Here is a 14290-nt window from a genome sequence, read left to right as displayed (position 1 = left end):
CTATCCAAATGAAGGAGAGTTGCAGGCTACAGAAGCTGTTCTTGTTGTTGGTGCAAAACTATAAAGAACATCAACAAAGAAAAGCCCTAAGACTTCTTGCTTGTGCTAGACCCAATGGGAAATAGAGCTGCCCAAAATGAAAACGTTAACAAAAACTAACAACTCTGAAAAGGAAAGAGAGAACTCTAAAAAATCTCCATGAATGGAGTCACTCCCGAGAAGTAGTGGATTGTTACTGCAACGGATCACGGGAGTTGAGGAGGAGCTGTCCTTGATGATCGAGGAGGAGATGGTGAGGAAGAATTTTTAGACATGAGGCGGAGTTGGTTACTATTTACGAGGTTCAAAGCTGAAGCTCCAAGGTCTAAGTAAATTGTGGCCTAAGGAAGACGAAGATTAAGGGAAAGTGCGACGGATTTCATGAGAATTGATGATGAATGTTTAATGAGGAGGACTGGTGTACTGCTGGTCATCTTGATTACCTCTTAACCCGTGTGAATAATACTAATAAGCTACGCACACAGATCAACATTAGACGTTTTTCGGCAAATAAAACAACATCCAAGAAAAACTGACGAATGAGGCTTTTGAAGCAGAAACTTTAGGAAGATGATTAATTGAACCAAAGAATTCAAATCAGAAAACACTAAGGAAGCAATGGAAATTTACTTTCGAGTAGTGGCTGCAGGGCTTGGATATTATAAACAGAATCCTTGTTGTGATCAATCTTCAAGGGACCTGCAATGCACAAGAAGAGTGAAGTCAGTCACGGATATGATACACAGCAGCAGGGTGTTGAGGAAGAGTTTTTCGGGCAGAAGAGTACTTGTGATCATAAATGATTATGGGGAAAACAACTGGGCTGAAGTTAGAAGGTAGAGAGACTAAAGAAGGGCGAAGCGATGCTATTTATAGAGCACCAACGCTTTCTCTGCAGCCAAGCATCTGTTACTCCGAACTGTGAAACAAAACTCACCAAACTCTTTTGCGATACTTTTGATTTGACAAGCTGATGATTGTTTATCTGGCGAAGCATGAGCTTCCCAAAGTTTTCTAGTCGTAGGACGCAGTTGACCATGGCCTTTTCTTGCTTTTTCCTTCTTCTTTGGTGATCGTCTCAAGTTGCGATTGCTTCCAACATGATGTGGTTGTGATTGCTTTTTTCACTGCAGTGGATGGCGTTTATTATATTGCTATCACCACCAGAAAGCCAAAAAGAAAAGGAAAATCGTATTATGTACTGAGCATGATTCTGCATATGAAAGATTGCTCACCCACGTCAGCCATGTGGCCTGTGGGCATGACTCAAGTCAAATGCCACTCTTTTCGTTTCGTCCAAGAAGGTGGACGGTTCAATTCAATTTTAACGGCTAAGTTCTGAATCAACCAAGTAGAAGCGTTATCAAACAGTCCCCTTAATTAAACTATGAGACATCTTGAGCTTTAATCAATTTACTGGATATAACCTTCATTTTGTGACTTTCTTTTTTCTTTTCTTCATTTCACATTACAGATCATCATTGCTATTAGAGCCAAAAAAAAAAAAAAAAAAAACCCCAATATGACCGTACTAGTAACCTTTCGCAATAATTTTAGAGTATTATTAAAACGATTTTCTTTATTTTTCCTTTCCCCCAAATATTAGTCTCCCGCCAGTTGATTAGGATGCATGTAACCCACCTCTCCCTTGCTAAGCTAATTGAGGGAGACAAAGCAAAGATTAAAGTGCGTTGGTGAATTGTGATGGAATAAACTTAAAGAGAGCGAGAGAGAGAGAGAGAGAAGACTGTACCATTGACTGAATATGCACCGCACGTAATTTGGAGTCAAAAGTCAAAACTTAATTAAAAACACCCGTCCATCTTTATCACTACTCTCTCTTTTTTTTTTTTTTTTTCTTCTTCATGTATCGTAAGATATAAGCCACCACAGCTCCGGAAGATAGGGCCTTAATGCCTTTTGACAAGATTCAGCGCATATTCTTTGGGTCCTACTTCTCCTAGGAAGCAGGACCCAAACCATGCCGTTCGTATATTGTAATAAGGATTAATATCAGAAACCTCCCTTGAGGTTTCTTCTAATCACACCTGGAACCCCTCATGTTTTCGAAATCACACTTAGCACCCCTGAAATAACAACTTTGGTATCATTGTCAGCCCCTCATTATTTTTGTTCCACTTTTACCCTCCTTGTGAACTCTATTTATGTAGAGTTAATTTCGGAAACCTCCCTTGAGGTTTTCCCTAAATTATGTAAAACTATTATGTGATTATGTAATATTTTTTGTACAAAGTGTAATTCTAATTGAACTATTTGTAAAACTTATCAACACAAATACGATTATTACATATTGGACTCATATGTACACTAACAACTTATCACACTTCTATTGTAACGATGTACAAGAAATTTACATAAAATTACAAAATGTTCAAAAAATGTTACACGATTCAGGGATGGTTGATCTAACAATTGTTCCTATCCCACTCCCTAATATTAAATAGCTATAGAGTTTCCAGTGATGTTGACTTTTGGCAATGGACATAGTGCCATTGCCAAAATTGCAATTTCTAAGTGAATAATAACATAATCTAAAAGTAGTTTAAAGATGATGGGAATTCATGAGTATATAGCATTAGCAATCCATTTTTACTTGATAATAGGGTATCGCAATATTAATAAAACTTACAAACTCCATTCGACTAGAATGCATAAAAAGCTATTTATACCACCTCATTTTCACAAAAATGGAAGAGCAAGTTTATTTACAACTACAACCACATATTGAAACTATTGCTGCCATTATGAGAATCCATAGTCATATTTTTTTTTATCTCCGTTCAGATCAATGTAACATTTTTTAAACAATGTGTAACTTTATGTGAATTATTTGTAAAACTTAATAACAGAAACGCAATCTATTATAAAGATGTCCAAGAATCTTACATAAAATTACAAAATGTTCAAAACATGTTACACTGCTCAAGGACGATTTTGTAGTGTTACAAAAGTTGGAGGGATGTGAGTTACATAAATAGAGCTCACAAAGAGGGTAAAAGTGGAACAAAAATAATGAGGGGCTGACAATGATACCAAAGTTGTCATTCCAGGGGTGCTAAGTGTGATTTTGAAAACATGAGGGGTTCTAGGTGTAATTAGAAGAAACCTCAAGGGAGGTTTCTGATATTAACCCATTGTAATAAAGCAATAAAGCATGAAACATTTATTTTGTCGGACCCGGAAACCAGAAAACAGAAACAAGGCGGCATTCATGAGATTGTGAACGCGTGCAGGCTCCAAGTAGACACAACCGACGTAACAAAATTTACTCAAGGACTTGCATTTTATTCCCAAAAAAATAAATAACAATAGAAAAGGACTTGAGTATTATCTTCCCAAAAAAAAAAAAGGGGAAAACGAAAATAAGAACGAAGAAAGGAAATTGATTTTTTTCCTTTTTTAGTAGAACTCATGTAGTGAATCTTTTTTCTTTGATTAGTGTTTTGATCAAGCTCATCATGTGATAGATAATATTGCACTTCCGATGTTTTTTGACTTGTAATTGCAATTACGTACCCAAAAGAATCTTTAAAATGAATCCGACAAATTCATTGTAATGTTTGTGATCTTTTGCTGATGAGACAATCGTATGATAGTTACTACCATGTAATAGATTATATACTTCTCTCTGATGAGTCTGCCACTATTGTGTTGTTGTAAGTTTTATGGATCAAATATTTGTTTAACGGAAAAGTACTTGCCACAAAGAGCAAAGGGGAGCGATTAAATTCTTTATCAAGTAGGTGTGGCACGGTGGGCAGGGCCAGTAGGGAGGGAGACGGATGGATTGAATGATACGAAAGAAAGAAGCGCAAGTGAAATATTTCGAATTCGAATCCTCTCACTTACGCTAAAAATAAATATATAAATAAAATCATAGGCAGTTCAGTTCAACAACAGTTGTATGTTAAATGTGATCTGCTCAACTCAAGGCCATTTCTTACTTTGGCAATTGTACTTTCTTTTCTAGTACTTCAGTTTGGTAATTGGCCCCTTCTATTTTCCTTTTAAAACAAAATTTTCTAGCAAAGAAATAATAGGATTTAAGAAGCTGAGACGAGAGGGGAAGGAAGATTGGAACCTATAATCTCTTACTTTTAGAATATCAATTTTAACTATTAATTAATTAGATCAAAACCTTCTCGATCCCTCCCCTTACCTTTTACTTTATACATTTTTCTTTTTTCTTTCTTTTTTTTTTTTTTTTTTTTGGGTCAAAAGCTGCGGAATTTCATTAAATATGCACAGACATGTGCAAGTACTCTGTATATCCCAGGTAAAGGCCTCAAACCCCACCGTCACCACAGAGGTATCCTGTCATTCCATATCTGTATGCCAAGCCGCATCATCAGCTTTCAGTTTTGTTGCATGTCTAGGTGTACTATTAGTGATTATATTCCTATCCTCATTAATTACATAATGATAGCACATCTCAAAGCTTTTTGATAGGCTAATGATGTCCATCTTTATTGCATTGCATCCATGCTGAAGTTTGCGTACGAGTCTTTCATCTTGCATTTTCAACCTTGTTCTCCTCCTAACCATCATGTTCCTTTGCTTTTTATTAGTGCCATCCTTTTTTCTTTTTTCTTTTTTTTTTTTGGGGTCCTCTCGAACGATAACAGCATTTCAATTCGTATAACCCAAAGTAGACAAAATGTTTATTTTATGCATGGATTGCAAGTTTCTAACACGACTCTTCTTCACTTATTAATGCGTACCATCCATAAATGCACGACAAGATTTTCTTCAGCATTGAAAGTAATTATTGTTTCACCTAGTCCAATTTGGATGGTTATAATTAATAATGGACCGTTCTTGGTGTGGTGCTGCTAAAAAGGGAGAATAAAGTTGCCCCGTGATGCACCCCAAAAGCAAGAATCATCCCAAGAAAAAATGCGACAAGTTTTTCGACTCTCCCCGCGGATCCCAGCTGGCAGGTGATTAGACGAAGGGAAAGAAAACCGCTGCGTGGTCCAAACGTAATGTATGAAGCTAGACCGTCAGCTGAAGAGTTGGCCTCAGGATATACAAGAGAGGCAGGCAGGACCTTGAACGGGTCCAAGAGCCATCCCAATCTGTCTTAAATATCTGCACGAAGGCCACTTAGCCAGACGATTCTAATTTAATAACTGAGCCAGTACAGCTGACTGTACCTCAACTTGGTGTTAGATCCAAGTCACTTCACACATGAATTGAGTTACTACACGTGTCATGTTCGTTTTCTGAACTCAACTCAATAATGCTACTTTTACCAATTACTGCACGTAAAAACCTTAAAACGGTTGTATGGCGTGACCTTTTGTTTTCATATATAGATCTATCTATCTAGAATATAAAAGTACGGAATATAAATTTTAGTTGTACCTTTCACACGATCCTCGTAACCGTAAACTAGAGATGCCGATTATGACTCAAAATTATATTGATCCATCTAAACTCGTACATTAATAAGCGGATTTGGACATGCAATAAATTTTCAATGAATTTTAGGTAAATGAGTCGTTTAAACCCATTTAATTGATAGGTAATTGATTGACTAGCATTATCCATTTATATCCATTTAAAAATAATTGCATATAGTTCAATAATGAAAACTATTTAATTAAAATTAAGGCAGGAGTGTGATTAATTAAAAAAAATAAGAGTACAAATAACATTTTTCTAGTGTTTGTTGGTCACTTAATTTTTAGGGAGGGAAGAGTTTAGGAGTTCGTTGTGGGCTTCACTTATTGAGATCGAAAGTAATTGGAGGAGACTGCATGAGTAATTTTGTTCACTTGTAGGTTCTCTAGTAGTGAATTTTGCTTCTTTTTTTTTTTTTTTTTTGGAGATTGTAGTAATTATGTCAGAATCTTAGGAGTTTATAGAGATTCTCTAGTCTGATTCGTTCTCTGGCTGTTCTTTCCATGCTGCTATTGTCGGAAAATTTGGTACGAGGGTGTTGGTGTTAGTCATGATTTGATGGCAGAAAGGTTCGAGTTTCTTTTAGATTTTACGATTTGATTTTTTTTTTTGTTATAATAATAACAGTTGTATAATTTAGTTTATTCTAATCTAAGGGGAGAGGCAATCGACAGAAAACTTGTCGAAAAAATACACTCGAAGAAGGTAGCAGTCACAATTAAGTTAAGTGACAAATTTGACATGACGTCAAGGGTTCAACTTCCCAAGACTTCAAAGTCTTGGGGCTGTTGGCGATATTACGATTTGATATGTTCAGTGAACTTACTTTAATCTAAGACATTCGTGCTTGTTAGCTTATGAATCCAATCATGCTGGAAATAAAGAAAGATGCTTTCAGGGAACCAATGAACATGTTGGAAACGATGCATGCATGCCAAAATCACTCTTTTAAGTGCTCATTCGCACCTCTACCATCGAAATGACAAGACACAACGATAAGTTAAAAGCGATCTTAATTTGGTTGCCATGACGCTATCTACTGACCATATGAGGTGATTAAAGTTCAAGCCACAACTCCTCCAATTTTGTCAAATTTAGTATCAAAAAACACACCTATGCCTTATTGCACTGTGTTAATTTACCTTTGACTTGCAGAACGAAACAATACAGTTTTACAAATATTTTCAGTCAAATCATCTACCAACCAACATCACGAAATTAATAATGAAAAAAACACACGGATACTATCCCTCTTTAACGACGAGCTTAAAATTGATAGAGAAAAAAAAACACGACGGGTCAATCGCAAGGCCAAGAACTGGTAAATGATTTGATTCTGAGATAGATGACAAAATCTTTTCTGCTGCTTTCTTCCAGGGGAGAAATGCTCAGCAATTTCCTAAAAGACCAACTTTTAAGCATAAACAACTTTAATACCATACTGAAATACTTGATCCAGTAATGACAAAAGAACAACATACAACCACATCTTGCAGAGATAATGGTGGAGTTGGAGTAGACGCCTGAGCAGAAGAATAGAGTATGCAAAATAGTATAGATTTCTGGCATTTATTGAACTGACGAGCAGGAGTACAAGGTTATTACTCTTGAGGGTCAATGTCTTGAAATCAAAATGTAAGCGAGAAAAGGCTAAATCTATAACCATGCTAGAGAAAAGTTGTATCTTTCTGCATTAGAATTATAAGGAAGAGTTGCATCCTATAATGACTGAGAGGAAGGATGAGTTTGTGGTGTTATTTGGCCACGATAATTATGTGCTGACATTATTTGGTTTTCGGCATATATGCCCTGAGAACTTGCAGGCATGAATAACCTCTCAGATTTTGATGATATACCGTCATGCTGAATCTCTGTAGGTACGCTCATCTTGTCAGACGTTGAAGCCATCACATTTGAGCAAGATGTAGACATGTACAAACTCCCAGAAGCTGGAGGAACTGATGCCTTGGCCATTAGAGGCATCATACCCATACCATCTCTCCTATGAGACGCCATGTACATCTTGTCTGGTTTCAAATGGAGTACACCAGTCCTTTGTGAGGTTGGACCAACACTTTCTTTGTGCTCAGACATTACTGGCATATAAACCATCTCAGAAGCAGGACGCACATTTATGTCTGTCATCTGAATATCATGCCTGAGAGACATTGGACTAACACTGTCATTCCTAAGAGATATTGGGTTTATCTCACTACTACAAGTCACAGGAAAGTACAATCTCTCAGAATCTGAAGCGTCCACAGTATCTGTCCTTTGGATTCCAGGAGCTAATGTGTCAATCCTCTGAGAATTTGGAGCCATATAAACCTTCTTAGCAGTTGATGGAGTAGTTTCAGTGCTTTGTGATATCAGGGGAAGTGGATCACCCCATTGAGAGGTTTGACATGGATATGTCCGCTCAGATACCGAACACAAGGACGATGATTCACTTTGCCCAGCAGCATCAATCTCAGCCGCTAGAGGCATCAGCAATGACACTTTCAGGTTAACTGAATCCCTTTCAGATATCAAAGACATGGCCAATGCCCCTTCTTGCTTGGGTAATTCCGGCTCTCTTGTCGGTGGAGTAGAAGGCAATACTTCCGCGTTTGATACATCCCCTTCACTTGGGGGCAATGGCAGGTATAAGTTTTCAGTCGGCAGATCATTCTCCAAAGCTAGAGGCATAGCTGGTGACACTTCTCTGCTAGGTATATCACTCTCAGATGAAAGTGGCTGTGATAAGAATGTCCCTCAAGAACTGATTTCTGTCTCAGATGTTGGAGGATGAGGTAATGATACCCTTCTGGTTGGCAAGTCCTTCCATTGCTGTGCTACTGCTTTTATCTGTGTGTAAAACTGCAATCCAGCCTTTCCTGAGATTGTCAATATAATTTAATTTAACTTTGTACTCCGATGTGGAGTTGGGATGGGAAAGGGTGCAAAAGATATGTCTGGGTTTGTCCAAGATAAGAGAAAACTGTGACATACCACAGAAATTGAGATCACCAGAAAAAGATGCTTTTGAACCATTGACCGACGAAAATGGCAAAGGAATTGGGACAGCCACGTTTATTCCAACCTGATGGATTCCACACTCTTATTAAAATCTCGGTTTGAGTCAATACTTGGCTATTCGCTTAACTAAAACAAAATAGATGACTTGGTGACAAATCAATGAAAACCAAGTTGACATGAAAATTTCCCCAATCCTACTTAAAACGAATATTTAACATTAAAATGCACATTTCGTAATTGCTACCCAACTTAGTCAAAGTATCTGATGGTAGCTAACCTGAACAAACTTATATGTCAGTGAAGAAAATATACAAGATGTCGTCTTATACTAAATGTCTAACTTCCAGGTCTTGGTTGATGATACAATAAGTAGTTTCCTACTTCCCCACTTTAACGCAGAATAACTTTTCCATTCAAGCCAATTCAAGTAGATAGCACAGTCAAGACAGCTCCACATAAAGAATTTGGCCTTAGAAAAGCTAAAGCAGTTCTTGGTTACATAAAATAAAAAGGATCAGCTCACCAGCCCAGACTCAACATCATTCTGGAACTTCCTAGCTGCGACCCCTAAAGATGGAAGCTCCATTCACATGCCTATGAGAAAGGACAATAAAAGAGTAGAAATAAGACATAAGGAACTTTAGTAACTTGGCTTTGTGAACAGAAATTTTTTGATAAGGGCAAATTTTGACAATGAAGTGAGGTAGCTCCATTTTAAACCAGACAGATGGCAAGAGATGAGAGATAGATAGAGAGGAGGCACAAGTACATGCTCATTTCAACGTTCTAAGAAATTTCTATATTACTTCTTGGGGCAAGTATGCTCAGTCCTGTATTTTTAGAAATAAATGATGGTAAAAAATAGTGTCAACATAGTGTATTTAAATAACTGTTTGAAGATCAAGTATATCAGAATTCAGAAGAATAACCTGTTTCTATTCACAATGGCAATGGCTTCTTCAAATCTGTTAGCCTGCTAGCGAAACAGATAATATGATTAGTAAATCCTGCTCAGGAAATTATTATGGAAAAATGGACTATCAACATTCAATAATATAAACTCAACTATAACTAGAATTACCTGCATACAAAGAACTGGCCCAAACATTTCCTCCTGTTCAAAAAATTACATTACATCAGTAATTTGCAAGTTCTTTGATTCTTGTTCCAGAGGATATGACCATCATGATCAGAGAATATCACCACCTATTAATTGCATTGACCAGACAAGTATGAGAAAAGTGAAGTGTACCTTGTAGCACTCCATGTTGGTTGCAACATCACACAATATAGTAGGGCCCAAAAAGTTACCTTGCTCATATCTAGGAATCTACAAAAGCAAGGTCAGTTCTTGCAGGTTTCCACAACCACCTAAACTTTTCATGGAAAAATAGAATACAAGAGTTTAGAGTGCATATAAAAAATTCCTTAATCAGGTTTAACAGCATCCAAAAAAAAGTTTCTTACTGTGTACATGAGACAAAAGAGCTTAAGGGTACCTATAATGAGAAGAATGCAAATAATGCCAACTGAATGAACTGGTAGAATCGATAGAGTAAGGTGCAGAAAACAAACTCATGATAGATATTAACCACGATTTTGAATACAACTCAATACAAACTTCACTTCCTAACATGGAAGTCATCTGGCCATGATTTCCGATCTTTTTAAAGCTCCAACAAGCACAGAATTCCCCAGAAAATTGAAAAGAACAGCAGATTACCCGACATCCCCAGCCCTTTTCCAAGTCGTTCAGCTGCAAAATTTGATGTGTCTTCAATTATGTATCACGGTTTACTTAAGTAGCTAAGCCATAATATATGAATCAACAATTATTTATGTTGCAATTGCAATTTTCAATTTTCAATTTTGTAGGTCAAAAATGCACATTAAGTTGTCTAAAGAACAATTTCTATTGTTTTACCATACCTCAGCCATCACCGGCTACTAATCCTCTCGTGCGGTAGTAGTCAGCATCTTCTTATCATTCTTCCTTTATAAACCTTTACCACAACTATAAGCGAAAAATATCCATTTCTGATACATGACAACCAATCTAGTAGCTGACCCCTAGCTACTATTACTGGATGAACTGAGCAGATGTTGACATCCTTACTGGTTGCGTGACTTAATAGTGCTTATTGACCACTAATAGCAACTTCCATTATCATCTATCCCCCTATTATTATGCAAAACTAACCCATGGGATAAATGACCCTGTTGGCACTTTTTATTCAAATTAGATTGAAGTTATAGGAACTGACAGGCACAATCTTCATGTGAAAAACTCTTCTTAGAGCATCTAAACGTGTCCAACCACCAGACACTACAGGAAGCTGAAAGGAGGCTCCTCCACTTGCTCGTAAGGCTTTATCATTGAATGGGTCACAACAGTCAGAAAGTAAGAACACACCATCCTATTGAAATCAGCAATTAAATCAGTTTCTTTTAATTCTCTCCAGACCAAAGAGAGATAAGAATACTGAAAGGAAGTTCAGTTCTGGATCAATGCACGACACAACTTATCACGGCAACAACTTCTGCAGTAGAGGGACTACTTTTGTTCATAAACAGCTTGGGCTTGTCACAAAGATGAAACCTTGACGAACAAAAGGTCATTAGGTTAATAAGCATCATGCCCTCAAAAGCTACTTTTAACCAGAGACAAACATTCTACAAGACATCATGACAAGCGCTAGATGCAGATTTCATTTTCATGATTATATTACAAGAAAGGAAGGCCAGAAGCACTTAAAAACTAAAAAGGTACAATCTTCCTTACCCATCTAAAGGCCATAGCTGACCTAAGAAGCATGTCAAGATTAGCAGGGTCCTGCAATGAACAGTCATCATGAGCTTGTGATTCGCAGACCATCCAAAAGGAGCTAGTACACAAGCAGCAAGAACTATTGGTAGGCTGAATTATAATTGGTTTCCCCAAAATTCATTCAAGATCTGAAACTTCCAATTATGTTATTTGCATTTCCTACCATAAGCACTGTCCATTGGTAAGGACCCCAGGAGCTTAAATGACACTATGACATTGAAATAAGTTCGGTTGAAAACTGAAATAATCTAGATCCAAGATAGTTTGGCTTGTCTTTCTTCTGAAGCAGTAAGTGACTATTATTGTAGCATTTATAACTCAAAATGCTAAAGGCTTACTGGATCAAGATGGTCCGGGGTTTTCTTTTACACGGGTATCTAGGTTTTGCAATTTGGTTTTCTTACTAAGATCAATTGGCAGATTGACTTTACTGGTGCAAGATAGTACCAGACAAAGAATCGATGTTTTGGTAAACCTTTTAAAAAAATTAAGCGAGCAAGATGGGCACATCATCTGCATCCCCTTCGTGTAGGCTGTTGACACTGGTGCTTTGAATTCTCTGATTAGAACGAATTTGGGGTGTAATATAACTTCAAAACTAGGAGACTATTGATGACCTGAATCCAACATGAAAAGGGTGATCTGGAAGGATTTCTTTCACCAAGAAAAAAATGAACAAATAGAAATGGTAAGAACGGTAATTGTTAGGAGAATAACCTGAACTCCATCTAGGACTAATATCTGATAAGGAGATGGGAACCATTTATGACAATCTTCTTCTTTCAGATAACTACCAATGCTATGAAATGTTGAGGGAATTTTTATTAGCGCAACCATGTCAATGGAATCAGTTGATTGCAGCCCAGAAACTTTCTTCATCACCAGTGAACCAACATTGACATGTCAAATTGACTGATTATTCAAGTATTCAGGAACATTAGTGTTATCAAGCACAAGTAAGCATTCTATTGCAGCAAGTCCATCTTCAATTTTGTTTTGAAATCTGTATAGCTCCCTGCAAAAGTTTATAACAATCACGTAAATACTCTGCAGTAGAAATAACAATATCAGAGGAAAAAGAGCTAAGCATGAGGCATCAATGATGATCTTTTGAGCATGCAGTAAGCATTCATTATCATGTTTAACCGGAGTTCTACTTGAACTATTATTCACACCTCCACCTAAAGCCTCCTATTTATCTCTCAAGCCCTGCACAAAACTGGTTTCCTCATCTTTTCCCTAAAATTGGAGTTGTTTTCCACTCAAGTTGCATTAACATTGATTCCTTTACTTTTCACTAGATTCCCAAGTCACAGCTTTGATCATAGAAAATAAATATCTATGAACTAATTGATTCCTCACGGCATTACACAGCAGTAGAATTGCAGAATGATATCTCTGCCAGGATTTTCCTCACTTAGAGAGACATCTGCAATAGTCAGTAAAATCATTAATCTTAAATTGTTAACTGCAATCACTAAAATTTCACCACTTTGCTGACCATCCCAATGCAAACCACAAACTGTCACACACTAACACAAGCATTGGTACAAACACTCACAAGGCATATCAAAAACAAGAAACAAAATCCTGTAGAAACACAATTAGCAAAACCCCATTCCAGTACATACATCTTAATTCATAATGAACCAAGATTAACAAATGTTCAAGAAAACAGGAATTTAGCGATACAGAGATAGAAAGCGAAGAGACCTTATAGGAGTAGAGCCCACCAGAATAACTGAGCCATGGGAGTGGCGATAAGAAGAGCTCTGGCGAAGCTTTAAACAATGCTTCACAAATGGGTTTGATGTGCTTGTGATGGGTTTCACATGGGAAGGTAAAGGTAGAGTCTTTACTGAATTCTGGCCATTTTCATTTTCATCAGTTTTTGCGGCATTACAGGGTTTTGAGCTACGCAGAAGTTGAACTTTGGGGTTAAATTTCAATGGGTTATCGGGCTCAGAATCTAGTGGTTTATACAGCTGTGAAGGAATAGATGAGAACCAGAGAAGCTTCATGCATTGCATACTTGTTCTTTTTCTCGCTCAGTTGCCTATTCTCTTCTGTTGGAATAGAATTTTAAACTAGCAATCTTCTGTTGTTGTTCTCAATCCCGAAGCCTAGCAAAAGTTTCTAGTAGCAACATACAACTAACAAGTACTTCATCTTTTTCTCATATCAGAAGGGCTAATTAAGCTATTATTCATGCTTTACAACTCCCCATCTCATTGTTATTGCTGTGTTTTAAACGAAGATGCAACAGTAGTTGCATAAGCAAAATGTTTTTGTAGGTTGGAGCATGGTTTGTTTAATTTTTTGTTCTTTATTTCGTGGATATGGCCATATCATTAATATTATTAATAATTTGGGGTGAAATGGTGGCCCGATGGTTTTGGGTTTGTTAATAATCTAGACGTATTGTTATTGAAGGATGGTTGGGCTGGACTACCCAGGAATTTTCAACACACATTTGGGTCTCGGTATTGCGTTTCTTTTGAAGCTCTAAAATTAAAGTGCTGTTGTCTATCTTACAATCAGCTCTGCGTTCACCCTTTGAATTATGTAGTCAATCAATAGTAATTTTATTTCTAATATGTTCATTCAGCCTTTTTTTCTTTTTGGTAAAAAAGAGTGAGTTCAGTTCCAATCACTATCGTGGATTAGGACAAGCTTCCGGGACCATAGGTCGCTTATAGAGATATTTACAGATTACCCATTAACACAGCCCTCACATCGACAACAGGATTCAAACACACGATCTTTTATGAAGAAATGACCTGTCTTTGCCAACTGAGCCAACTTGTATTGGCTCATTCAACTCCTTGTTCATGCAGATGGACTTGCATTGAGAGGGATTTCTGTTTTCTTTTTACAGGTCCAGATGATTGCATCCCTCACCTCAAGTGGTTTTAGCACACGTAATGGAACCAATCATTATCGTTTTTTTTTTCTTTTGGCTTTGGATTTTTAAAAGAA

The 14290-nt window shown here is 37.1% G+C and overlaps 1 protein-coding gene across 6 annotated transcripts; it reads right to left on the bottom strand.

Annotated features, from left to right (window-relative positions):
- Window positions 1-7009: 7009 nt before the first annotated feature.
- On the bottom strand, window positions 7010-13650 carry LOC113700143 (methylmalonate-semialdehyde dehydrogenase [acylating], mitochondrial-like). Of its 6 annotated transcripts, XM_072057730.1 has the most exons (9): window positions 13025-13650; window positions 12029-12326; window positions 11267-11317; window positions 9737-9814; window positions 9566-9598; window positions 9414-9460; window positions 9008-9078; window positions 8458-8548; window positions 7010-8342 (listed from the first exon to the last, which is right to left on the bottom strand). In XM_072057730.1, the coding sequence occupies exons 2-7, from the start codon at window positions 12188-12190 to the stop codon at window positions 9039-9041; spliced, it is 411 nt and encodes a 136-aa protein (XP_071913831.1). In that variant the 5' UTR covers window positions 12191-12326; window positions 13025-13650; the 3' UTR covers window positions 7010-8342; window positions 8458-8548; window positions 9008-9038. The 6 variants fall into 6 exon arrangements, with proteins under 6 accessions (XP_071913831.1, XP_071913829.1, XP_071913830.1 ...); XM_072057728.1 differs by lacking the exon at window positions 13025-13650 and having other exon boundaries at window positions 9414-9457; window positions 9737-11083; window positions 11787-12127; XM_072057729.1 differs by lacking the exon at window positions 13025-13650 and having other exon boundaries at window positions 9414-9457; window positions 9737-9855; window positions 11787-12127.
- Between the last annotated feature and the right edge of the window lie 640 nt (window positions 13651-14290).

This window comes from Coffea arabica, chromosome 7c, assembly GCF_036785885.1.
Source record: "Coffea arabica cultivar ET-39 chromosome 7c, Coffea Arabica ET-39 HiFi, whole genome shotgun sequence".
NCBI lineage: Eukaryota > Viridiplantae > Streptophyta > Magnoliopsida > Gentianales > Rubiaceae > Coffea > Coffea arabica.
This window is presented reverse-complemented; position numbering and strand designations above follow the sequence as displayed.